This window comes from Balaenoptera borealis (assembly GCF_965194805.1).
Source record: "Balaenoptera borealis genome assembly, chromosome: 1".
NCBI classification, from domain to species: Eukaryota; Metazoa; Chordata; class Mammalia; order Artiodactyla; family Balaenopteridae; genus Balaenoptera; species Balaenoptera borealis.
In genome coordinates this window covers 130,177,001-130,203,783 of record NC_138860.1, presented here as the reverse complement: position 1 = coordinate 130,203,783, position 26,783 = coordinate 130,177,001, and the positions used below count along the sequence as shown (strand labels likewise).

The 26,783-nt window shown below is 34.2% G+C and overlaps 1 protein-coding gene across 1 annotated transcript in view; it reads right to left on the bottom strand.

The window, feature by feature from the left end:
- Positions 1–205: 205 nt before the first annotated feature.
- The window catches only part of LRRIQ3 (leucine rich repeats and IQ motif containing 3), a 224,187-nt gene continuing 197,609 nt past the window's right edge, over positions 206–26,783 (bottom strand). Inside the window, exons 7-8 of the mRNA XM_082356063.1 lie at positions 12,358–13,087; positions 206–6,423 (exon numbers count right to left, since the gene is read on the bottom strand). Coding sequence (XP_082212189.1) covers positions 6,267–6,423; positions 12,358–13,087 — 887 coding nt within the window. The 3' untranslated portion in view covers positions 206–6,266. The remainder of the gene's footprint in view (positions 6,424–12,357; positions 13,088–26,783) is intronic.

The following is a 26,783-nucleotide window of genomic DNA, read 5'->3' as shown; positions in this document are numbered from 1 at the left end:
TGACATTCAAAGGCAGTGGAGGGGACTAACATGGGTAATACTTAAATTCCAATAACCAGTAACACCAGTAACACTTAGATGGCTTTCAGTAATTATTTGTAAGACAGATATGAAACAAGTATTTGTTATGAATTCTCCATTTCTCAATGTTCTTTGTTCATTTTGAATTACTTCTAGATGAGAAAACCTCAAATAGTTCATATATATATATATATTCCCCCCCCCCCCCTTGTGTGCTCTAGTTTGGGTAATTTCTAATTTCTCTTGACTGTCTTCAAGTTCTTTCTGCTCTGCCTTGTATGCTATTAAATCCATCCAATAAATTCTTAATTTATTATATGGCATTTTTAACTTCTAGAAATTGACTTGGTTCTCTTTTAGAGATTTTATGTCCCTGTTAAAATTCTCCATCTTTTAATCCATTTGGTTGATTTTTCCTCTAATTTTTAAAATATTTATGAAACATTTTACATAAAGTTCTTGTTTACTGATTGCAACATCTGGGGCATCTGTGGTCATATTTTCCTATGTACTCATGTGTCTCGCAGCTTTCTTAATTGTATGTAAGACACTATGTTTAAAATAACTTGAGAGAATGGAGTACATTTTGTTTTCCCTTAGAGAGGGCAAGACCTTCCAGGCTGCTAAGAGCAAGGAATTGATCACTTCTATCCAATTAGGGATTGAGTAGGATGGGGGACCTATTGCAGCTTTAGTATTTTTTTGTTCTGTGGTTTGGAAGGTGAAATCAAACATATGTATATTACCAATTCCTCATTCTAGCAGGTCTTTGGAATCTAACCATGAAGGTTACACATCTCTCTCTCTTTCTTTCTCTCTCTCTCTCTCTGCTTTCAAGCACAGCCTTCCAGCTTCCTGAATTACTAAAAACTCAGCAGAAGTTCCACTGGAGAAATTCAGCAAGGAGAACTAGCTCTGTATCTGAAGGTTTTAAAGATTCTAATCCATCATACCAACCCAAAAATCTTTGTAAATTTATAAATTATGAAACTATAAATTTATATATTTTAAATTAACCCAGTAAAATCTCTCTGCCTGACAAGCCCAAGTCTCAGCCTACCCATGCCCAGATTTTGGCATTTCTGCTCACCTAGGAAGGGCTCCTCCCTATTAAGAATTCAGTGCCTACACTTTTCCTTGCAACTACAGCTCTCCAATTGTCAGACAGATAGATACATACATGCATAATACATAATACACACCTACATGGAGAGAGAGGGAGAGAGAGTCTGAGAGAGAATGGTTATCCATTTTGGCTAGTTGTTATGGGGAAATATGACTTCCTATTCTACTCCTGCTGTTGATTTCGAGTTTCATAGCATTGTGTTTGGAAAAGATACTTGATATGATTTCTATCTTCTTGAATTTGTTGAGACAGGTTTTGTGGCCCAACATATGATCTGTCCTGGAGAGTTTTCTTTATATGCTGGAGAATTCTGCTGCTGTTCAAAGGAATATTCTATGTATGTCTGCTAGGTCCATCTTGTCTAAAATATTCAAATGCACTGTTTCTTTATTAATTGTCTGTCTGATGATTTTTCCATTGTTGTGAGTCAAGTATTAAAGTGCTCTGTTATTGTACTGTTGTTTATTTCTTCTTTTAGTTCTGTTAGTATTTTTTTATATATATACTTAGGTGCTTCAGTGTTAGGTGCATAAATATTTACCATCTTCTTATCTTGTTGTGAATTGACCCCTTATCATTATATAATGACCTTGTTGTCTTTTGTCACCATTTTTAGCCTAAAGTGTATTTTGTCTGATATAAGTATAGCTACCCCTGCTCTCTATGGTTACCATTTGCTTGCAATATCTTTTCCTATCCCTTCACTTTGAGCCTATGTGTATCCTTAAAGCTAAAGTGAGTCTCTTGTAGGCATCAGTATCACTGGATCTTATTTTTTAATCCATTCAGTTATTCTATTTATTGATTGGAGAATTTAATCCATTTACATTTAAAGTAATTGTTGATAGTTAAGGTCTTACTATTGCCATTTTGTTAACTGTTTACTGACCGTTTTGCAATTTCTCTGTTCCTATCTTCTTCTCTTGCTGTCTTCCTTTTTGATTTGATGACTTCTTGTGGTGGTATACTTTGATTTCTTTACTTTAATCTTTTGTGTATCTACTACAGGTTTTTCCTTTGTGGTTACCATGAGGTTTACATAAAATGTGTTAAAGTTATAATATCCTATGCTAACATAATAACATGATAACAACTTAACTTTGATAGCATACAGAAACTATACTTACCCCCTTACATTTTAAGTGATTGATGTTACAAAGTACATCTTTTTATATTGTGTATCCAATAACAAATTATTGCAGTTAGTAATAAATAGTCAAAATAATAGGCAGACTAGCCAAATAATAGGAATAAAGCTTTTATCTGGGGACATTTTGAGAGTCTCTTACTATGCTTGCCCTTGCGTGATTATGTGAATGAACATATATTTGCATAATGGCTCCTTTCTCTTGCTTTTGTCCTGTCCGTCCCTTTCACCTTCCCAGCAAATGACTTTAGATAGGTCTTTTTAGCTTCTGTAATTCCAAGGCTCACTCCTGCTGGCAGATAAAAATGCAATTTTAGGAAACATTTTCTTCAAAACACAATACAAATGTATCAAAAAGACACCAGGTGAATTTAAAGAGAATAAGTCATTTCTCATGAATCCATGAAATCTCTACTGCCTTTGTACGTAAGTATACTGCCATGAACTGAGTGCTTACTGTGATATAGTAATATCCTAAACACTTTACATACATCATCTCATTTATGAATGAAGAAACTGAAATTTCTATTGAACTTCAATAACTTCCAAAGAATTTAAGCTCAGGTCTTTCTGATTCCAAAGCCTGTGCTCTTAATCATTGCACTCTATTATAGAGCTTGGACTAGTGGATTGATTATCAGACAGAAAATACAAATTTAACCTTGGTTCTAAGAAAGATAAAGAGGAAAAGCTTGCTAAGTGACCTCTTAATTTTCTTCTAAGATGAGATGCTGCTGCTGTAATATCTGGATACTGCTTCAGGCCTATAGTGGTCACTGCTTCTGTTAAGGAAACTCTGGGAAGAAGTGAAAAGAAATCTTTTCTTCTAACAGTATCTCACTATTCAAAGAAAGTGCTCACAGTATGTCACCTCTTTGGCTCTAATCCCCTTTTCTTTCCATCACCCTCTTTTTTAGTGTAACCTGCTGCTACTTCTTCCTGTTAACCTTGACTTCAGTATAGCACTTTCCTATTTAAGCAAATTTTGTCCTGGTGTTTATATATTGGTTTCAATGATGATTTATTTTGAAATACTTCAGTATTACTAGCATGTGTTAACAAAGTTATTTTAATCTGTAAAAATACTTTAGGATAACCTTATTTGCATAAGGAATGTTGTAAGTAGTTATTTATTTGAGAAATTGGTTATGTTTAACATTTGTATTGGGTTAGAAGAATCTAGCACCCTTGCATATATAAGGTCTAAAAAATTGCAAGCCCAACTATCTATATGAAGGGTTGGGAAACTATCACCACCCATGGGCCAAATCCGACAAACCTCCTGTTTTTGTAAATAAATTTTTACTGCAACACAATCACACTCATTTTTTTTCATCCTATCTATGGCTGCTTTTGTGCCACAACATGGAATTGAGTAGTTGCAACAGATACCATATGGTCCACAAAGCTTAAAATATTTACTGTCTTGTCCTCAGTGAAAAATTTGCCAAGGAACAAAACACGTGTTCTTGATCACACTACAAGCAGTGATTTGGGAACCCAGACTCTTTTCATCTTGTGGCTCAGCCATCTTTAACATGTATTTTCCAAGGTGGCAAAAGAAGAGGAAAAATAATGGAGGATAGTGCATGGTATATACCTGGAAGGGTTGCCAATCACTTTTACCCAGATTCCATTGGTCAAAATTCAGTCCTTTGCCTCGATTAACTGAGTAAGGAGGATGGAAAATATGGGCTAATTGTGTCCTGAAGAAACAGAAAATAGGTTTGGTGAAAAGCTAGCCAGTCTCTGCCAAAGAGACCTTCTGCAAATTGAATTTTGGGGCTTCATATTTAATAAGATGTGGTGAGGTAAGAGAAAGAAGTCAAATATATATTCTAAAATTTTAATATGGGAAACTTTAGATGGTTATGAACCTAGGGAAGTTTGGGAATATAGAAAGAGAAGCAAGATTGGAAAGGGAGGGAAATAGTAAAAAATAATAATAAATTCCATTTCAATGTATGATTTTTTAAAAGATTTTATGCCTTCAAAGTAGAGGTATCTAGCATGCATTTGGAAATATAGGAGATGATATATGAAATTTAAGATATAACCTAGAGATATAGGTTTTTGATTCTTCAAAACATAAACAGCAAGCAGCAGTAAAAGTCATGAGATTGACCTGGGACCACACATAAATAGGAAAACAGAGCTATAAACAGAAAAAGCGTTGTGTGTAATATAATATCTGCATTAGTACAAAGTAATAGAAATACAGAGATGAGTAAAATTGTCTTTGCCTTAAGGAAGCTCACAGTTGGGTGGAAATTAGCAAGGAAATTATCGATTACCTGTTGTGTGATAAAGATTATAAAAGATCTGTAGTATGGAATGGGAACATATAGAAAGGGCAACAAATAGTAAATAAATGTATTGATTGAATGAATTAATTATATTCAAATATATAATACAACAAATTCTACCATTCCTTGATAAAGTGTCCCTCAGCTCTTAGATAGTTGACAAATCCTCCTGTAAGTACACAGAAAAGACTTCTGCATCCACTACTACATACTTACCTTTATTAAGTGCCCACTCTGTGGAATGCCCTATGTTGCTTTTTGTGTTTTTCTCATTCAAGTCTCATAACTATGCTACATGACATGGACTATTATTTTTAATTAAATCCCAAAAAGCATGAATGTATTATAATACATTCATAAATGAATGTATTATTTCCAAATACAGAACAGAAAAACGGGGTAACAGAGAGATTATCTAATTTGTTATGGAAATCTACATCTGTCACACTTTTACCACTTCACTGTATCCCCCTTTGTTGTTTTTGAAGAATAATTAGAAATACCAATATGACTTGCTCATTAGTTATCTGCAAATTAACAAGAAAAGGGAGAACTGATACCATGGATTTAAATAGACAGCTATTATTTTACAGAACATGAGGAAAATGCTACTAGCATTTTTTAGCAGTCCAGCATAGAAGCACAATGAACAACTGCTGTTGTAAAATATTTAATTTTTGGAAATTTACCATAGACTAATAAAATTAGAGAATTTTAAAAAGAAAAACTTGCATATATAACTGATGAGTATTAAAGAGAAATTTTGAATGGCATTAGTTACATTGTATTAAGTGAGCAATGTCATAATAAGTGAGACATTTATCTTTCTAGATTGAAAATACTATTGAAAATCGACTAAAATTTTACAAAGAATTTTTATATCTTTTTATATTCTTTATTTTTCAAATTCTACACTATGAATATGTGTTAAATAGACTTAAAATGAATATATACCATTTCTGAATACTTTATGATCACAATTACTCAATTACATGCATCCTTTCTGTCTCTATTTCTCCTCTCTGCCCCCCATATATGTAAAGGCAAATGCATTGAAAGTAAATATACAAAAATCTTACAATCGTCTAGGAACTTAATAAGAATGTTTAATTTCCCTTTTAAAATTTATATTTTCTGAATTTTTATAAGAACATGAGTCACCAATGTAATGGTGAAACTTTTATTTTGAAAAAAGAAATTGTTTTAACAAAATAAACAGGAAATATAATTAAATATATGAAAGCAGGCAAAGAAACTAATCAAAGAACACAGTGTCTTAATAAAAGTCAACAGCTGGGGCCAAAATTACTATTCTAAGGTTGCCAGAGAAACTGAGAATGGCTTACAAATTGCTGTACTCAGGATGTGAAACAATACAAGCAATGCCTTTGCAGTATTTCCTGCAATAAATTAAATCACTTTTCATTGTCCCTTGGATATCTGGATATGTAAGGAACCTTTAGGTGAGCCAACTCAACCTGATTTAAGTTAAATTATGATCGAGAAGAGAAACATTTTAATCACTCTTTATATTTTTAGAAGATTTACATACAAATCCATCTTGTGACATAGAGTACTTCTTCTTTTATAGTATTATTTCAAAGTCCTTTAACTAAAAATAATGGCCATAATTCAAAATGACCATAGAATGTGATGTGGCATTGGTTCACTTTGTCATTCCATCGGGAACTTTAAGGATTAAATTCTTTTTCACAATTGCAGCTTTTGTTTTAGCATCTTGAAATCTTTCACAAGCTTTTTGAAAGGCAATCATATCATTAACAAACTTTTCTTCACAGTGTCTTTTATATATTTCTTGAGCCCTAAGAAGAAAAAAGTAAGGTAACAGAATGAGATACTTTTAAATGACTAAAACCATAACAATCAATCTAATTGTTAATGATAATTAAATGCCTTCAAAATAGATATATACAAAATGGGAAAAAGACAGAACTCCACTTATTGCTTAAAATATTATTATATTATTAAATAATATTCATCTTGGGCTAATATTTCTAAGTTTTCTATTAGCTATAACTGAGAATTTTTACAAACTCTGGCTTAGATTCCCAAAGAGGCATCTAACCAAACTATGCCATGATTTGCAGAACTTTTACTTAAGCCTCATTAAATCCAAGCTCTTTCTAGGACTCTACTATGGATTGAACTATGACCTCCACAAATTCACATGTTGAAATCCTAACCCACAGTACCTTAGAATGTGACTGTATTTGTAGAAAGGCCTTTTAGAGGTGTCCTTATGAGAAGATGAAGGAACACCAAGGATGTGTATACACAGAACAAAGGCCATGTGAGGACACAGTGAGAAGGCAGGCATCTTCAAACCAAGGAGAGAGGCCTCAGGGGAAACCAAACCTGACAACACCTTCATCTTGGACTTCTAGTCTCCAGAACTTGAGAAGACAAATTTCTGTTGCTTAGGTTACCCAGTCTGTGGTATTTTGTTATGGTAGCCCTAGCAGACTCTTACTAAGTTAGAGAAAGGTGAACCAGGTTACTCTGGCAAACCTGAGAAACGTCATGGGTCTTAGGAAAATTCATTCATTCATCCTCATTCATTCAAGAGTTATGTATTATAATGCTTGGCACTATCCCTAGATCCTGGAAACATAAAGATAAATAAGACATGATATAATTTTGAGAAGCTTATAGAAAGTAAAGAGAAATAAAGGTATATGAACATATAAATGAAATACATATATTTATTTGTATTTAAGTATACTCAGAAATGTGAACTTAGGGAGTGGAAGAGAGGCTTAAGTCTAGAAAGTCTGCAAATTATTGACTATGTGATTTTGGACAAGTTACTTAAGTTCTCTCTATCTCATTTTCTTCATCTTTAAAAAGGGAATAATTCAACTCATGGGGTTTAGTAAAGGACTAAATGAGTTAATACATTTAAAATCCTTAGAGGAGTACCTAACATTTAATAATTTATTTTATTGTATGGATAACTGGCATTCATCAGGATAGGAAACTTAAGAGCAGCCACATGTGAAGAAAGATTAGAGTTCTATTTTGGTAATACTGAGTTTAAAGAGCCTGGCTACCTATATGGAAATGCCTAGGGAGTTGAATATAAAGAAACAATGGCTTATGGTTAGGAGTACATATAGTGAAACCATTCTGCTTGGATTTGAAATCCAGATCTGCAACTTACTGATTGAGTTTTGGACAAGTTATTTAAGCTCTACATGCATCATTTCTTCACCTTTAAGAAGGGACAATCCAACTCATAGGGTTTAGTAGGGAGTAAATGAGCTAATACATTTAAAATCCTTAGAGGAAGGCTGGTATTTAATAATTACTCAATGAAAATTAGCTACAACTCTTTTGAAATAGGAGCTCTGGAGAGCAGTCATGTCTGGTTATGCAGCAGAGTAGAAGTCACAGAAAAATAGACCTTGCACATGTAATTAATTAATGGTACTAATTCAGCCTAAGACATTTATTGAAATAGCCCTCCTACAGAAAACAATTATAAACTTGGACAAAATGTAAAAAAACAAACTATTTAAAAGAATTGAAGAGTGAAAAACATAATAATCTATTATATCAATATTTATATATACCAGAATCGAACAATTGGAAAATGAAATTAAGAAATTCCATTTACTATACCATCAAAAAATAAATACTTTGACATAAGTTTAATAAAAAACATGCAAGGCCTGTACCTGAATATGATAAAATATTGCTGAAAAAAATTAAAGAAAATTTAAATTAATGGAGAGTTATATCGTGTTCAAGGATTGGAAGACAATATTACTAAGATGTCAGTTCTCCCCAAATTAATATGCAAAGAGCCTTTTGGGTAGAATTAACATTTAAATTTGTTTTAAATATATATGTGATTAAATTTAGATTACCATTTATTTTAAATGTATTAACTTTAGGTAATTTGAATGTTTTAAAAGCTAATTGTACATGGAAATGCAAAGGTCCTGGAATAACCAAAGCAATCGTAAGAAAGGAGAAAAAAAGAGTCTGTATTTTCCTATTGCTATAAAACAAACTACTATAAAATGTATTGGCTTACAACAACCACCATGTATTATCTCATAATTTCCATGGGTCAGAAGTCCAGGCACAGCATGGCTCAGCTGGATTTTCTGCTTGGGTTCTCACAAGACTGAAATCAAGGTGTCAGCCGGGGCCACAGTTCTCATCCAGGTCTTGAGGTCCTCTTTCCAAGATTGCTGGTTGTTGTCAGAATTCATTTCCTTCTCACTCTTTCTACATGGCTCCCTTCATTTTCAAGTCAGCCGTTTCAGGTCAAGTCTTTCTCCTACTTTGACTCCCTCTGACTTTCTCTCCTGCCTCTGCATTTCAAGGCTCATGCAATATGCTGCGCCCATCTGAATCTTCCTATTTTAAGGTCAACCCTCAATTACATGTGCAGGGTCCCTTTGCCACGTAAGGTAGCATATCCATGAGTGTAGTATTGATGGGCACAAGGGCAGGCTTCCCAAAGATATGCCACTCTGGTATGCAAATTATTTTGAGCTAAAAACAATCCAGGCCCAAAAGAACCTTTGAACTTCCCCTTTACTGCCTAAATGAAATTAAAATAGGGGGCCTGTCCCAGAAAGAAGCTGTCACCATAGTTTCTATAGTAAAGTATTAGGCATTGTAGACAGGGAGGAACCTAGCAAAGCCCATTTGATCAAAGTGCCTCATTGTCTTAGGATGGCCCAGCAAACATGTTTTTACCAAACATTAACTATTTTTGTTCTTCCTGTGAATAACTTTACTTCCCCTTGAAGCCTCAGACCCCTACCTTCTTCTCCTTAGTCCAGAGTATATATATACCTTACCTTGCCTTGCTGACTTTGGAACACTTCATACTTATATGGATTCCCTTTGCACATGTAATAAATTTGATTTTCTCCTGTTAATCTGCCTTATGCTATTTTACTTGCCAGCCAAAGGAACTAATAGGGGAAAGAGGGGAAATTTCCCCTCCCCCACCATCTCTTATCCTATTCTTAGTCCTAGGGATCAGGGCATGGTATCTTCTTGGGGGCCATAATTCTGCCTAGCACAGAGGTCTTGCATTACCCACTTCCAGGCTTACTAAGAGCAAAAACAGAGGGATTATTAGCTCTTAACAGGAAAATGGGAACCTAATCCTGAGACAGTAGAAAAGAAAATGAGGATAAATATAGGATAGTAGAATTTTATAGATAGGGAATTGGAAAATTGAACAAATTCAAGCTTGAAAGCCTAAAATTCCTTTGGGGCAGAGTGACTTGTTGAGAAGGAAAGGTCAGAGGTGGTGTGTGCATAGGAAGCTATATAGTTGATGAGGTTTAAAATCACTTTTGTAGGCAATGGGAGAAAGAACAAGCACCTGAGGGAGCAGCTGAAGTTGGAGGCCATAGAATTGACATCAGCATAAATCTACAAGTCACTGATGCCTTCTAGCCATTTTTACCTGAATACAAAAAATGAAGATAGATAATTGGATTGTTCCAAGGTAGGGGCTGAGGCAGTTAGCACCGTGGAGGCAATGAAAGGAAAAGACATCAGAGACACTGGGTGAAATGGAAAAAAGAATAATCGAATTAAAGAACCCTGGAAGCTACACTAGAAAGTCTATAAGAAAGGTTATTTGAGGGATGAGTGTCACAATATATTTGAAGAATACATGTGGTGAAAGTAAAGGAAAAAAAGAGTTGAAAAGATAAAGATTTTAGCCATAAGTAAATATATGAGTTTAAAATTTAAGAGGTGGTGCCGCTCCAAGTGATGAGGTGGCATTTATATGTCTATGGAAATGAGTTTAAAGGGTGTTGGGATCCAAAAATGTTTAGGTTAGGTTAGGCAATTGGGAGGGTTGTTCTTATGAATTTGGAAGTTAACAGTGATAATGGCAGAAGCTGGAAAAAGAAAAGCTTTGTATATCAGGATATAAAGACCACAGGGAATGAAGAGGGTAGTCAAGAAGGTCAACTGATGACAAAAATAAGGACAAGAAGAAGATGATGTAATTGGATAACTGCCTTAGGTGCCAGATCTTCCAAGCTAAATGATACTCTACTTCAAAATGGACACGGTGCTGTTTTGCCCTGAGCAGTGTCATCACTTTTTTAGAGTAGGGACAAGAATATTTGGGGAAACTTATGACCAGCTTTTACCTGATATAGAAATTCTTTCATTTTAAAGTCTCTTTTTAGTTCATTCTTAAACACTCCTATGGGTATTTTATCAATGTCCTAAACTAGAGCTTTATGGTTCCCCTTTCTTCATTCATTTTTCCTCATTCCAGAGCAGGATCAGGAAGCTATATTCTCAGTAATGACTTCACTAGTTATTGAGATTCACCAGAATGCTTTTAGGTGAAGTGTTTGATACGTTAATGAAGAACCAATTGGCAGAAAAAGAATTGAGAAACTTCTGAAGTCTCTAGGCAGATTTTACTTTTTTGAGTCACAGCTCTTTTCTGCACATTGATACTCAATCTTTACTTGAAAACATTTATAATAAAACTCAGTAATGTCTTTTAGGATACATTATTGACATAACCAGAACATTGCCTTATTCCTGTGTACTCTCAAGGATAATATCTTTGCAGCAGCTTACAAGAGAAGATAATTCAGTTAATACACATTAGGAAGCTCACTTGACTCTGTATCCTCTACAGATTAATGATGGCCAGACATTCAATTTGCTGTAATAAAACTAAGCTGTTTAAATTTCTTTAACATTGATTTGTGCTAGACTTACATTTTGATATACCAGACTAGCTTTCATTCTCTTTTCCAAAATATATTTTCTATTAAATTATAAAAAAATTATTTCCAAAATCTTTCCCTCTCTCTTTCTCTCTCTCTCTCTCTCTCTCTCACACACACACACACACACACACACACACACACACAAAGTACACGTTAAGGAAAATGTTTTTAAATTTTGGAGGAGAAAAATATATTTTTCATGCTTAAAAAGATATTATATAAAGTACCTCAGTAAATAGTTTTAAATTTGCTTATAGCTAGGAAAAGACAAATGCTTTCTTATTTTACACTCCTTTCTAGTACAGACTACTTATTTTAAACAATAGCATTTAAAAATGTAAATGAAATAAGCAGTTATAATGATCTTTAAGTATTTCTAGATAAGCCTTAAACATATGTATTCACAGTTTGGCCACTTAAAATATAACCGGCATAAAACTGTGGCTGATAAGCTTCAATCTAATATCAGAAGAAAAAAAAAAAAAAAAAAAAAAAAACTGTGTGAAAGACACACAAGGGTAAAAAAGGGTAAAAAACAATTACTGGGGGTCCTGTCTGGTGTACCCTTTAGAATTATCTGTGTCTTTTCATCTCTTTGAGCTATTTTACAACTCTGTAAGCTGAGGAAGAGGAGGATGACCAAACCTCTAGAAACTTGATGGAGAAGACAGTGACAGATCTGTATGACAACCTTACCCTTGTTTACTGTGCTTTTCCTGGTAACCTCTCATAATTGGTTCTCCATCCTCAACACCTCCTTTTGTCTTTAGCTGAAGATGGTATTTAAGGTGATGGCTTCAGCTACTTGGGGGAGTTACTCAGTTTTCCTGGGTCTCCCCCACATGTAGATGTTATTAAACTTTTGTTTGATTTTCTCCTGTTAATCTGTCTCACATCAATTTACTTCTTAAACCAGCCAGGAGAACCTAGAAGGCAGAGGAAAATTTTTCCTCCCCAACAACGTAAAAGCTTCTATTATATCAAAACTGTACCTACCTAATTTCCTTCATTTGTTTAAGTAAATCCTTTTGATATTTTTCAGTTGCCAGTTTTTGCTGAACAATTAGGCTCTTCTCTTTTAAGACAGCCTGCTTCTTCTTCAATCTGTCAATTTTAGTCATTCCTTTGGTCAAAAGAGTGCGCTCATTATTTAAGTTTTGAATTAATAAACGGTCTTTAGTCTTTTGGTTTTTTTCTTCCAGAAACAGAACTCTCCTCTCTTTAACTTTCTCAAGGTAGTTGGATCTGTCCTGCCAAAGTCGTTGTAAACCATTCTGAATGGTCTTATTATCTCTTGCAGTTAGTTTATGCGTAGCATATATTTTCTTATTTAAATTTTCTTGAATAGTTAATCTAACTCGTTCTTGGTCCACTTGTGCCATGCTTACAGCTGTTACTTTATTTTTATAGCTTGCCTGCTTCTTTTGTTCTGAGCAATATTTATCAATATCATAAAGTGCTTGGAGTTTCATACCAGTTCTTTGTGTTGTAAAAAACTCTCTTCTTACACTCTTCTCCAACAGCATGTCTTTTATTTTAATTACTGGTTTTTGATAAGTGGTAGAAAGTGGCTGGGTATACATAGGAAAAGAATCTTGTTCTTTTGCTTTCAATACTGCAGCATACCTCAATGAATCTGAAGTATGTATTGGTAGTTTGAACACTGATATCCTAAAACTGACATCCAATTCTTCATCCTCAGTTTTATCTTCAGACTCTTTCTGACCTACATCACACAGCAGACAAATATAATCCATTATACAAGTGTTAAGCACAGTTTATTTTCTGTCCCAATTGTTTTGAAAGCCACATTAATAAAATTGACAAGAACCTGTTATTTACTTTATTAAGGGGCAATTTTCCCAGCTGATATTCCTTTTCAATTTGTGATTTAATCATGATTTTGGAGAGAAAAATCACTATTGGAATATTTTAACAAAGAAATGCACTGATTCCTATATTTCCTTTATTATCTCTCACAATTATTTAACTTGCACTGACTCAATAGCAGCATTTTACCTTATACTTATTACTTAATCATACATATAATTTTTACATATAGTTATTATTATCTCATATTTGCAAAGAACTTTGTAATTAATTTTACCTTATTTTTCTTAACTCTGGTGGAAACTAATAGCTGCCTTAAAAATTGTTTTTCCCTCCACTGGATACTCAAAGAAATGAAATCTCTCAGCCTCCTCTGCTATTATGTGTGGCTGTGAGACTAAGTCTTCTCTAGGACAGTGTCAGCAAAAGTTATATGTGTCATTTCTGGTCCAAGGCTATTAAGAAACAAATGTGCTTCCTCTATATTTTCTTTCTTCTTCTGACCCACTGAACAGAGATTAGGATAAAGTGGTAGAAGATGGTAGATCTACAAGGTAGAAGGACTCTGGCTCCCTGAATCACTGCTTGAAAAAGTACTCACTGACCAGGATTATCCAACTTGGACTCTTATGGAAGCCAGAAATAAAAGGTAATTATATTTGATCAATATATGTTTCTGGGTTTATTTGTTATCAGAGCCAAGCTATCCAATATAAAAACCTGAATCACATTGTTGTTCATTATTTATTTTCTGACAAACGAGTTGATGAATTTAGGATCAGGTGGTAAATACAGGTAAAAAAAGAATGCTTATTAATCTTCAGAAAAGATGTTTCCCACGTTTGACTGATTCCCTCTCTCTATTGAAATTGAATCTCTTCTAACTCTAGTTTATGAGGGTTTCATCTTTTCTAATCTTTTAATCTTCTAATAGAAGATTCTCTTAAAGTTTTTATATGTCATAATGCCAAATCGGATGGTGGAACATTTATGGAAGTTAAGGTGGCCATGAAGAAGGGCAGAACCTGTGGGCTAGTCACGCAGTAGGAAAGAAGTGAACAGGTAGGATTTTCACTAGAGGCTACAGGAATATTAACATTAGAAAAGGAAGCAGAGCCTACAGCAAAGTAGAAAAACAAGGCTAGGAAGTGAAAGCCAAAGTGTCCAAAAATAAGCATTAAGAGTTTGAGTCTAAAGCAAGTCACTAGAGACTCAGAGGGAAGAAAGCCAGAATTTCAAGTCTAGAGTAAACAGGGTGTGGTCTGGAACAACTACCTAGAAAAGGTACTCTTATGGGTAAATTTAATTTTATGTGTAAACATTGACATGGGAAACCTGGCCAAGAATAAAAGATCAGGGATAGAAAACACAACACTAAAATGTTCCTAAAGGTTCTGGTTTGTGTGGAGTGAGGGAGTTTTCTCATACCACCAAGCGATGCTCTGACACAAGCTGGGTGTCCTACAATTCAACTTAATTCTGACACTACCTACCTGGAGATAGGATCAGATCCCACAGGTTAAGAGCTCAGTCCTACCAGCTTGCCTGCCCCCTTCTCTCTTTGGATGCTAATCGCAAGTCTGAGATAGGAGGGAAGGGGGCAGGGCACAACATTTAAAAGAATGCCACAGTACTTGAGGATACACAAAAACTGGTTAGAACCTACTAGGCCCAAGATGACTTAAGATTCGATTTCCAGTATATCTTGAGCCTCATTAGACGCTCACTGTAATACATCAGCACGCTAAATGACACTCCCACAGGTGCCATGACAGTTCCGAGGCTGACCATAAAAGACCAAAAAGTGGGCAGTGGCCTAATTCTTGGAAATCGCTGCCCCTTCTCCAAAATAGTTGGAATAATCCTCCCACTTGTTAGCCTATGAAATTACCCAGCCCATAAAGCTAACAACCCTATATCCTGGGGCCTCTCGCCTTCTGAGACAGCCCACACTCTGTCTATGGAGTGTATATCTCCCTGAATAATTCTGCTTTCACTCTATTTCGGCTCGCTCTTGAATACTTTCCTGTGCAAAGCCAAGAAACCTCACTTGGTGGTCTGTCCCAAGGACTTGCCCAAGACCTGGGATGTGACCATTCTCTTGCACCCCATTTCCTGCAACAAGTCCATCTTATCATGTGTGCTTCTGACCAACCAGCTATAGATTGGAGATTCCAACAACCCTCTCCTTGTTATCAAATAATTTGCTAGAGCAGCTCACAGAACTCAGACAAACATTTAATTTAGTAAATTACTGGTTTGTTATAAAAGTATATAACTCAGGAACAACCAGAGGGAAAAGATGCATAGGGCAAGGGACTGGTGAGAAGCTTCCATGCTCTCTCTCTAAGCACATCACTCTCCCTGAATCTACATGTGTTCACCAGTCTGGAAGCTCTCTGCACCCAGTCCTTTTGGATTTTTATGGAGACTTCATTACACAGGTGTGATTGATCAAATCACTGGCCGTTGACAACTGAACTCAATTTCCAGCTACGCTTCCCTCCCCAGAGGTCAGGTTTGGGATTGAAAGTTCTAACCCTCTATCATGTGGTTGATTCCCCTGGAAACCAGCCCCCATCCTTAGATGAGTTCCAAAAGTCACCTCACTAACATAACAAAAGACATCTTTGTTGCTCTGCTCTCATCACTTAGGAAGTGTCAGGAGCTCTATGCCACAACTGGGGACAAAGACCAAATGTATCTTTCTTGTTATAAATCACAACATCACAGTTACCAATATATATATGTTTGTCCCTTAATAGTTTAATGTAAGTAAGTCTTGCCTCCTTGGTGAAACTGGAGGCTCTTTGAAGATAGAAGCTGTACTTCATTGTGTATACTAACTATAATTACTTTCTCGCCAAAAATGATTGACAATTTTCTCAGTGGTTGGTTGAACATAATCCCATTAGCACTTTTAAAAACCTCCCAGTTTCCTTCTCTGCTTCAAGATATCACTCACTGCTATACAATTCATCTTTTAAAACTAGGACTCTAATCATGTCATGCCTTCTACCCAAACAAAGGAAAACAAAACCTTCATGGTTCTTTACCCTTAAGCTTAGGATCCTATATTATAGGAAAATAGCTCCATTTTTTTTCCCTATACATGTGTCACATCTTTCCATCTTTGGGCTTTTGCTTATGTTATTTAATGTTTTGTCCAGTATGTTGTTTTCCCTATTTACATAAGTTCAAATTCTATGCATTTTTCAAGGTCTCCTCACATGTCACTTTTCTTTATTCTTTAAATAAGAGTGGATAGTTTTTAAATTCTCATATCACTCCCTTCCTTATAGAATTTACCACACATTTCATTTATATTAAAGCTCTATGTAGTAATTCTTAGCCATAGTAGCAAGCTAGATATAATTTCCTTAGCGGTACGGACTGTACTTTTCTTTTTTTCTTCATCCTCCATTCTTAGTATTTTGCAGAGAGTAGGGTTTTCTTTTTAGAGGGGTAGTGGGCTTAACTAAATAGTAAATGCCAATAAATATATTTGTTGGATGGATGAGTAGATGAATGGAAGAGTGAATCTGTTGCTCAAGATCAATGTCCTTTGCCTAGTGGTGAAAGCCTAAAATCTGGAGACAATTTGGCTGGATTTGAATCTAGTCCTACTATTTACTAAGTGTAGGCAAGTTATTATATTCTCTGGGCTTCAGTCTGATAACTGTGGATGATAATACCCAATTTATAGGGATCTAACAGGATTAAGTGAATTAATAAAATGAAAACAGCCTGGCAAAGTATAATATATAATTATTAGAACAGGGCCTGACAAAGAGTAAGAACGATATGTTATTGTTTTTTCATTATATTTGATATGGAAAACAAGGAGTTTATTTTATCTCTTTAATTCCATCAATGGCATAGTGTTCAAATAGCCACATAATTTAGTAATGAGTGGGGAAAATACAGCAAAGCATTTTGTCACACCCCTCAACATCCACTGGACAGTTAACACAGAATATACAGGAAAGCCTTCTTTGTATGTATATTTTGTTTCAAGACTTTATAATTCATTTCATTCATTATAGTAAAAACAGAAGTCAAGTGATGGAAATGTTCTCATATTTCCATAACCAAATTTATATACTTGTCGGTATATTCATGCATCTTCTTCTACCCTGATACAGTGAAGGAAGCATCCCTTCTTTCAGCAGAGGCCAAATTTTTTACATGTGCTTTGGTCCCATCCCCCTTTAGCTTCACTTCTGCAATTACCTTAACTTTCTCCTTTATCATCCCCTCACTACTGGATCATTCACAGTCATGTTTAAACTACCATAACCACCTCTACCACCACCAATGCAAGAACAACAACATTCCCTTGACCCTCATTGCCCTCTAGCTACCATTCCATTTTTCCTGTTCGATTTTAGAGTGAAAACTACTGTGAGAGTTGTCTCCCTGTACTATGTCCTTTTATTCACCTTTTATTAATTTTTCTATTTAACAATTTTTTATTTATATATGGATTTCAACTCTACTGTTCTCACCCACCTGTTGAAACTCTCCCTAACAAAAGCTTCTATGATGATAAATACAAAGGACACTTTTTTCTGTTCTAATCTTTCTTGAACTCTCAATGGCATTTAACACAGCTGATCATTTCTCCTTCTTGAAATATTTTTTTTTTCATATTTTCTGATTTACAGATTCTCTAAAGCTCTCCTGATATCCTGACGATATCTCTTTTTTTTTCCCCCTATGTTGTCTAAAGCTCTCCTGATTTTTCTTCCAGCTTTCTGATTACTTCTTCTTAGTTTTGTTTTCAGACTCTTTCTTTTCACCAAATTTCTGGAGTTGTTGAGGACTTGATACTAGGTCCCCTTCCCATCTCTATTTTCTCTTCTGAAGTGAATCACGTTCATGGCTTTAAATATCAATCTCTATGCTGATAACTTTCAAATTTATCATTTCCACTTGGAAGTCTTATAGGTATTCTTCAAACTTGGTACATTCAAAACACATTCAATAATTAATTCCCTCTAAAATCAGCCCTTTATCTCAACAAATAACACCTAATAGCTTATTCATATTATCGATCAGTCTTGTAGAGTTTACCTCAAAAACATAGCTCAGATTAACTGATTCTGTTCCTCCATTTCCTTGCTATCACCCTAATTCAGGTTTCTATCAACTCTTACTTTGACTATTTGCAATGTCTTCTTAAGTAGTCTCTGTGTTTCCCAACACACAATTTCCCACACAGTGATGAAGCCACAATAGTCTCTCGAAATTGTGTCTTTAAAGATCTATGGCTTCCATATGCCTTCATGATAAAATTCAAATTCCTTGTCATGGCCTATAAAGCCTTGCATGCTTTTATACTTGTTTACTTACCTAATATAATCTTCCAACTACAATTTACCATTTACTTTAATATTGATTACCTCATAAGAAAGATATTACTGATCACCAATCATAACAATACAGTTAATATTTACTGAATGGTTGCTATATGTCAAATTGTTCTGAGTCCTTCAAACAAATTATCTCATTTAGTCCTCTTACCAATCTTATGAGGTAAGTACTGTACTATTTTTATCCCCATTTTCAGATAAAGGAACTGAGGCTTAAAGAAATAGTCAATATGTTGAAGTAAGATCCTAACATCTGGCTAACATCTGGCAAAAAACAAAACAAAACAAAAAAATCCTGAGGACTCTGGAGAATGTTCAAAAGCAAGTAGTTTTTAAGAGTGTGTTTTTAAAAAATCAACATTCTTATAACAGAATCCAGAGAATTACATAACATGTGCAATGCCAACAATATAACCCAAAACACATACTATTAATGAAAATTATATCATGAAAGATAGCACTTCACATAAAATATACAACTCATGCAACCACACATGCCATTTAGGCTCCTCCTTTCTGTAGTCTCTGTGAAGTGGTACAATATTAAGTAGATTGTGCTAAATTAAGGATTTATATTATAATCCCTAGAGAAAATAAATATATAATGTGAAGAGGCTCAATGAAAAATCCAACAGATAAATTAAAATGGATTATAAAATGTATTTGAATAATCAAAAAAACAGGAAAAAAGAAACAGAGAAACAAAAACTGAAGACATATACAAACCAGAGCAGAAAACAAGTAAAATAGTCCTGATCTAATAAGATTAATGTCCTTAAAAGAAGAGATACCAGACAGCTTGCTTTCTCTACCTCTCCATGCACACACACTAAAACAGCCACATGAGCACACAGCAAGATGTCTGGCATGTACAAGCCAGAATGAGAGGCCTCACTAAAAATGACCATGCTAGCACCCTGATCCTGGATTTCCAGCCTCCAGAACTGTGAGAAAATAAATTTCTGTTGTTTAAGCTCCCCATTCTGTAGCATTTTATTATTGAAGCCCGAGGAGACTAATACAAAAGGAGTACCCTCTCTTCTGAATTTCTAAGCACAGTTCCCCAGCTGGTGTGATGTGGCATACTAGTGAGCTGTTAATGAATAATGGAGTGCCCAGAGACACTGATCACCTTTGTGGAGAGTGGAGTTCCTACAGCCTCTAGGCACTCCTTTGCCATAAATTTTATCTAGAGCCTTTGGAGTCAAGTGTGATCTGACACTACTCTACAGTCATGGCAATAGAAGGGGGCTCAGGAGGCTTTCCATCACTTGAAAATGTACTTGAGCAGTGAGTTACTGTGTGTGGTGTTATTTACTATTGACAAGAGACTCATGAAATAGGTGCTTAATATGGCACATAGCCCAAGGTGCGGCTGATCTGGGGTAGCGTCTCTCAAATCCAGACTACAGTCATCCCTCCGTATCTACAGTGGGTTGATGCTCATGTCCCTTACATAAAATGGCATAGTATTTGCATATAATCTACACACATCCTCCTGCATAATCTATAGATTACTTAAAATACCTAACACAAGGTAAATGCTATGTAAATAGTTGCCTGTAAGTAGCAAATTCAAGTTTTGTTTTTTCAAACTTTCTGGAAATATTTTTCTGAATATCTTAGATCGAGTTGGTTAAATCTGAGGATGTGGAACTGTCAGATATGGAGGGCTGACTATACACATATATCAGATACTTCAATCCATTTTTGGTTGATAAACATTTTAATGACATACTTCCTAGAAGCAGAATGGCTTTTCTTCTGTAAATTAGAGTTTCGTCATAATTTTGAAATATAGGATGATATAAAAACTCAATTAGATTTGAAGTCCATTCATATTTTCACACACGTACAATCAAGGTTATACTTGTCAATGAAAGAAATGGGAAAATAAATTCTTGTACAGAATCTTTCAACTATTGGAAATGTCTGAATGATTGTAAAAAGTTTTATATTTTTATCAGTTATTCAGCCTAAATTACTTGTTATTGGAGACTATGAAGACTTAAAAATGATTATCATTAAAACTTGGTATATTAAATACCTATTGCTACTTAACAAATTATTCTAAAACATAAAGCTTTAAAACAATAAACATTTGTTATTTCAGTTTCTTTGGGTTAAAAATGCAAGAGTAGCCTAGCTGGGTGGCTGAGGCTCAGCGTTTCCCAATGATATTAAAATTAAGATGTCAGCCAGGGTTGCAGGCATCCAAAGGCTTGACTGGAGTTGGAGGATTCCATTTCAAGTCTGCTCATTCACATGACTACTGACAAAGGTCTAAGTTTCTTACTGGCTGTTGGCTGAAGGCCTCAGTTCCTTGCTGTGGGTCTTTCAAAATAACTACTTGGTATACATATGTGTTCTTCTGACATGGCAGCTGACTTTCCCCCGATCAAGTGACCTAATAGGGAGAGCCCAGAGCAGGACAAAATATCTTCTGTGATGAGTCTTGTGAGTCACATATCATCTCTTTTGCCATATTCTATTCATTATATTTAAGTCCCTAAGTCCACCCCACAAGCGGAGGAGAATTAGGCTCCACTTTTTGAAGGGAAGAGTATCAGTGGATTTGTGGACATATTTTAAAAATCACTGCATCTTGTGTAAATATTTTATGTTCATGGAATTCAAGCTCAAGTCCAATAATGAGATGGTTTTAAAGACATTATTTATAAGTTTTATATAAACTCAAAATTTGATATCTAATATTTTATATTCTATTTTTATTACTGTAATTAGATAATATAAACAATACATTTTCTGCTAATTACAAACTCTCTCTCATTTTAACCTAGCACACTTTACAAATATTATTGTTATTGATTTGTGCCATAACTGGAAGCACTGTCTTATAGCAGTGGGACAAAATCCACTCAGATAGTTCGTAAAAAATTCTGCTTGTGCTATAGCTGCCCATCTTAGCTCTTTCAGTAAGTTTTAGTTTTCAAAGGATAGGGGATATGTTATATATATCTTTATATCCTCTACTACAGTTAGCATAGTGTTCTGCATTTTTGGTATACAATTTAAAAAATTCAACTATTTATTAAATATAAGTATTTATACACAAAACTAGAATTTAAAAAATACATGTGAAATGACTTTTAAATGTATTAATTTTTCTCAGAGACAGTTTGTGTTTTATAAGGAAGTCAAGAGTTCCACTACAAGATTTAAGTATAGCAGAGGGATGACCAATTTGAATTATCTGATATGTACTTTCCTCATCACGTTAACTTATTCTTTCTTTTCCCTTTTTCCCTTCTACTGACACCTTTTATCCGCTGAACAGCATTTTTGCTTCACCTATGTATTACCTGACAATGGCATCAAGGTTCTTTATTAGATCCAGCTGACAGCATTAAGAGCCAAAACAGTGACTATAATAATCTAGGAGGTTGCAAAGTGAACTTTCCATACAAGCAAGTATAAGGTCTACATGTATAACAGCTTTGTATTGGTGACATTTTCCCGGCTTCTTTTATATTATTACAAGACAAAAATAATAATCACAAAAGTCACTTATATATAAGTTCAAATCTGTGAGGCAGATTGGTGATCTGAGCAGCTTCTATATAACCTGGAGTGACTTGATATCCAGTAAAAACTTGTCAGTAACAATAGGCCCCAAAATGGCATTCTTTTTTGTGAATTAGGGAATTGACAATAAATATAATCCAAATGAAAAGGCCTGAAGGTCACCTATCTAATATATATAAGGCAAGCAATACTATAAGGGGCATCACCTTTGAATATGAAGGGCATTGACATAAAATATTGCAAACAAACTGTCAAACTACAGTTCAAATAGAAAAGGAAAAACATGATATGAGGTAGTTTTGGTACTGCATCTCTGACCCAAACTTACCATAGGAAAATGCCTAGAGATAGATTGTTGCATATTTCCTAAACATTGCATGACACTGTTATGGAATTAATCCTTTACCTAAACTGCTGAGTCACATAAGAAAATAATTTATATAATTCTATTTAACGCTCTTCCTTTGTATAGCAATTTTTTTTAATTTTCAGAAAAAAAATTAGAACTGGCTACTTGAATTATAGGCTTAAAAATGACAATTACTTGGCCATTGATTTAAAGAACTGTCATAAGACTGAAGAAAATAAGGTATTAACATAGTTTCTAGTTGCACATTTAATCTGAAAGACAAGAGCAGGGTATCAGAATCATGACTGGGTACACACATAGATGTTCTCAGAAACCCCTGGTTGAATTTTTAAATGACAAGAAGCTCTTTAACACTCACCATGAAATTAGTTATTATTTATGTTTCCTCCATATAAAAAGAGATGTTTAACAAATAGTAACTATTAAGAAAATAACATGAAAATCTGAAACCCAAGCAAAATTCATGCTAGGTTTTTTTTTTTTTAATGTTGCTAAAAAAAATAGAAAGGAATCTGTCCATTAAGCAATCCTTTAATAAAATTATGGAGTCATGTTTGGATGTCATGCCTGCCAATGATTTCTGTTCCAAAATATGTTGTAAAATGGCCTTAAGACCTTCACACTTAGAGAAACTCCATTGCAAGGAAGTCTTTTATATCTAATACATCACCCCACTTTAAAAAATAAAAATCAAGAAACACTCAGGGTCCAAATATACTCAGAAGCTTTTCTGTTTCGTTGTTTTCTCTTTCTTTTTGCAATTTCTTAAGCAGAGGGCTAAAAGAAATGCACACACACACAAAATGATGAAATGTTTAATACTGTTTTGGTAGATAATAGAGGGCATAAAATAGGTCTCTGTCTTAGTGTCTTAAAATGTCTTAGTACTTATTTTAAAAGTACATAGTTAGTTTATCATGTTGCTTTTTAGCATTCCTTTCTTTCAACCTGAAGAACTCCCTTTAGCCATTTTCTTGTAAGGCAGGTCTAGGGGTAATAAACTCCCACAATTTTCCCTCTAATATCAGGAACAAAGTAAGGATGTCATCCTGTCCAAAATAGTATTGGAAGTCCTAGCCAGAGTAATTAGAGAAGAAAAAGAAATAAAAAGCATCTAAAATCAGAAAGGGAGAAGTGAAATTTTCCCTGTTTGCAGAAGACATGATTCTGTATCTAGAAAACTCTAAAGACCCCTCCCCCCCCACACAAATGATTAGAACTGAGTAATCCAGTAAAGTTACAGGATACAAAATCAACATACACAAATCAGTTTCATTTCTATACACTAATGGCAAACTCTGTGAAAAAGAAATTAATAAATCAGTCCTATTTATAATAGCATTAAAACAATGAAATACTAAGAAATAAATTTAACAAAGCAGGTGAGAAATCTCTACACTGAAAACATTAAGACACTGATGAAAGAAAATGAAGACACAAATACACAGAAAGATATCTCATATTCAAGGACCAGCAGAATATTGTTAAAATGTCCATACTACCCAAAGCAATCTACAAATTCAGTTCAATCCCTATCAAAATCCTAATGGCATTGTTTACTGAAATAGGAAAAGAACAATGCTACAATTGATATGAAACCACAAAAGACCACAAATTGCCAAATCAACCTTGAGAAAGAACATAGCTAGAAGCATCACACTCCATGATTTCAAAATGTATTACAAAGCTACAGTAATAAAAACACTAGCACACTGGCAGAAAGACTTTTAATGAATGGAGAATAGAATAGAGCCCAGAAATAAATCCATGCATATACAGTCAAATGATCTTTAACAAAGGTGCCAAGGATATACTAGGGAGAAAGGATAGTTTCTTAAATAAACCATGTTGGGAAAACTGGATATCTACATGCAAAAGAATAAAATTGAAACCTTATCTCATATTAAACACAAAAAATCACTCAAAATAGACTAAAGACTTAAATATAAGACGTGAAACACTAAAACTCCTAGAAGAAAATATAGGGGAAATGTCATGACATCAGTCTTGACAATGATTTAATGGATATGACACCAAAAGCACAGGCAACAAAAGCAAAAATAGAAAAATGAGATTACATCAAACTAAAAAGCTTCTGCACAACAAAGCAAACAATCAACAGAGTAAAAAGGCAACCTATGGAATGGGAAAAAATATTTGGAAATCATATGTCTGATACAGGTTTAATCTCCAAAATTAATAAGAAACTCCTACAACTCAATAGTAAAAAAAATTAATATTCCAATTTTTAAAATGGACTAAAGACATGAATAGATAATTCTCCAAAGAAGATATACCAAATGGCCAACAGACATATTAAAAAATGTTTGGAGGGGGAGGGATAAATTGGGAGATTTGGATTGACATATACACACTACTATATATAAAATAGATAACTAATAAGTACCTACTGTATAGCACAGGGAACTCTTCACAATACTCTGTAATGACCTATATAGGAAAATAATCTAAAAAAGAGTGGATATATGTATAACTGATTCACTTTGCTGTACAGCAGAAACTAACACTACATTGTAAATCGATTATACTCCAATAAAAATTAAAAAAAAAAAAAAAAGAAGCACGTAGGGGGTGGTGAAAAGCCAAAAAAAAAGGTTCGATGTCACTAGTCATCAGGAAAACGTAAGTCAAAACCACAATGAGATATCACCTCATACCTGTCAGGGTCAAAAAACCAAAAGACAAGCGTTGCTAAGGATGTGAAGAAATTGGAACCCTTGCACACTGTTGGTGGCAATGCAGCCACTATGGAAAACAGTATGGAGGTTCCTAAAAAATTCAAAATAGAACTACCTCATATGATCCAGCAATCCCATTTCTGGGTATTTGTCAGAAAGAACTGAAATCAGGATCTTGAAGAAATATTAGCACTCCTATTTCATTGCAGCATTATTCCCAATAACCAAAATGTGGAAACAAATGTCTGTAACAGATGAATGGATAAAGAAAATGTGACATATACAGAGAATAAACTATAAAATATACTCAGCCTTAAAAAAAAAGAAATTCTGCAATATGGGACAACATAAATGAGCCTTGAGGACATTATTCTAACTGAAATAAGCCAGTCACAGAAAGACAAATACTGCATGATTCCATTTATATGAGGTATCCAAAAGAGTCAAATTCATAGAATCGAGTGGAATGTTGTTGCCAAGGGTTGGGGAGAAGGAAATGGGGAATTACTAATCAACTGGCATAAAGTTTCAGTTAAACAAGATGAATAAGCTGTAGAGATCTGCTTTTCAACATGGTGTCAGTAGTCAACATACTGTATTGTACACTTAACATTTGTTAAGAGGGTAGATTTCATGTTAAGAATTCTTACCACAACAAAATAATGTATTTTGTAAAAGTACAGAGTAAGACCTAATCCACAAAATGCACCTCCCCACTTTGAATTTAACTAGTGTCTACAGTGCAAACAATGATAGATATATTTCCTAATTCCTTGCTTTCACCCTTTCTTTTATATTTTTCTTCAGTTTAAATATGCAGAGACCAAAAGATATTGCCAAGTTTCAGTGCAGCAATTAGAGTAGCCAGAACAGCTAGACCTTAAGTGTTATTTAAATAAGTCCCTTTAAGTAATTCTTAGGATATCAATCTCTAAATGACCCAATTTTATGATAAGATCCAATGATACAAGCTTCAAAGTATAAATCAACAAATAGAAATGTCAGAAACCTCATAGAATCTTCAGAGACTATATATAGTTCACTGTAATGTAGATATTTAGGATTTTTAATTGCTACTTGTAGTCATATTAGAGTTCATTTTTCTCTTTTATCTCAATACTAAATTATTAATATCTATTTCATTTCAATTATAATTCATTCTGATATGTTAATTATTCTTCTATTTTAATTTCTTTTTGGATAATTTACCTAGTAAATCCAAGACTCTGTGAGCATTTATCCAGGCTCAGATCTCAACTCTCAATTTCAGTGTTTTATTAATGTAATAGATACCAATTTCTCCCAATGGCAGCTACTTAAAATTACATATAGTCTCAATGAAGACCTTAATAGCTTCAAGCTTCCTAGAGTCATTTTGATTTATTCATCTATTAATTCATCTATCTATCCATTCTTCCATCCATCCATTCGTATTTCAGTAGCTTGAAAATTCAGTTGAAATTCAGGAATCACAAGTGTAAAATTTCTTATTCAAACTCCTTCCAGTTCTTAATTTTCTTAATTTTTCCTCTAAATTTTATCTTCCTTTTTAACTGTTTTAGAATTATTTGGTTTCTATGGATATTTTCAATCTTTCTTTAA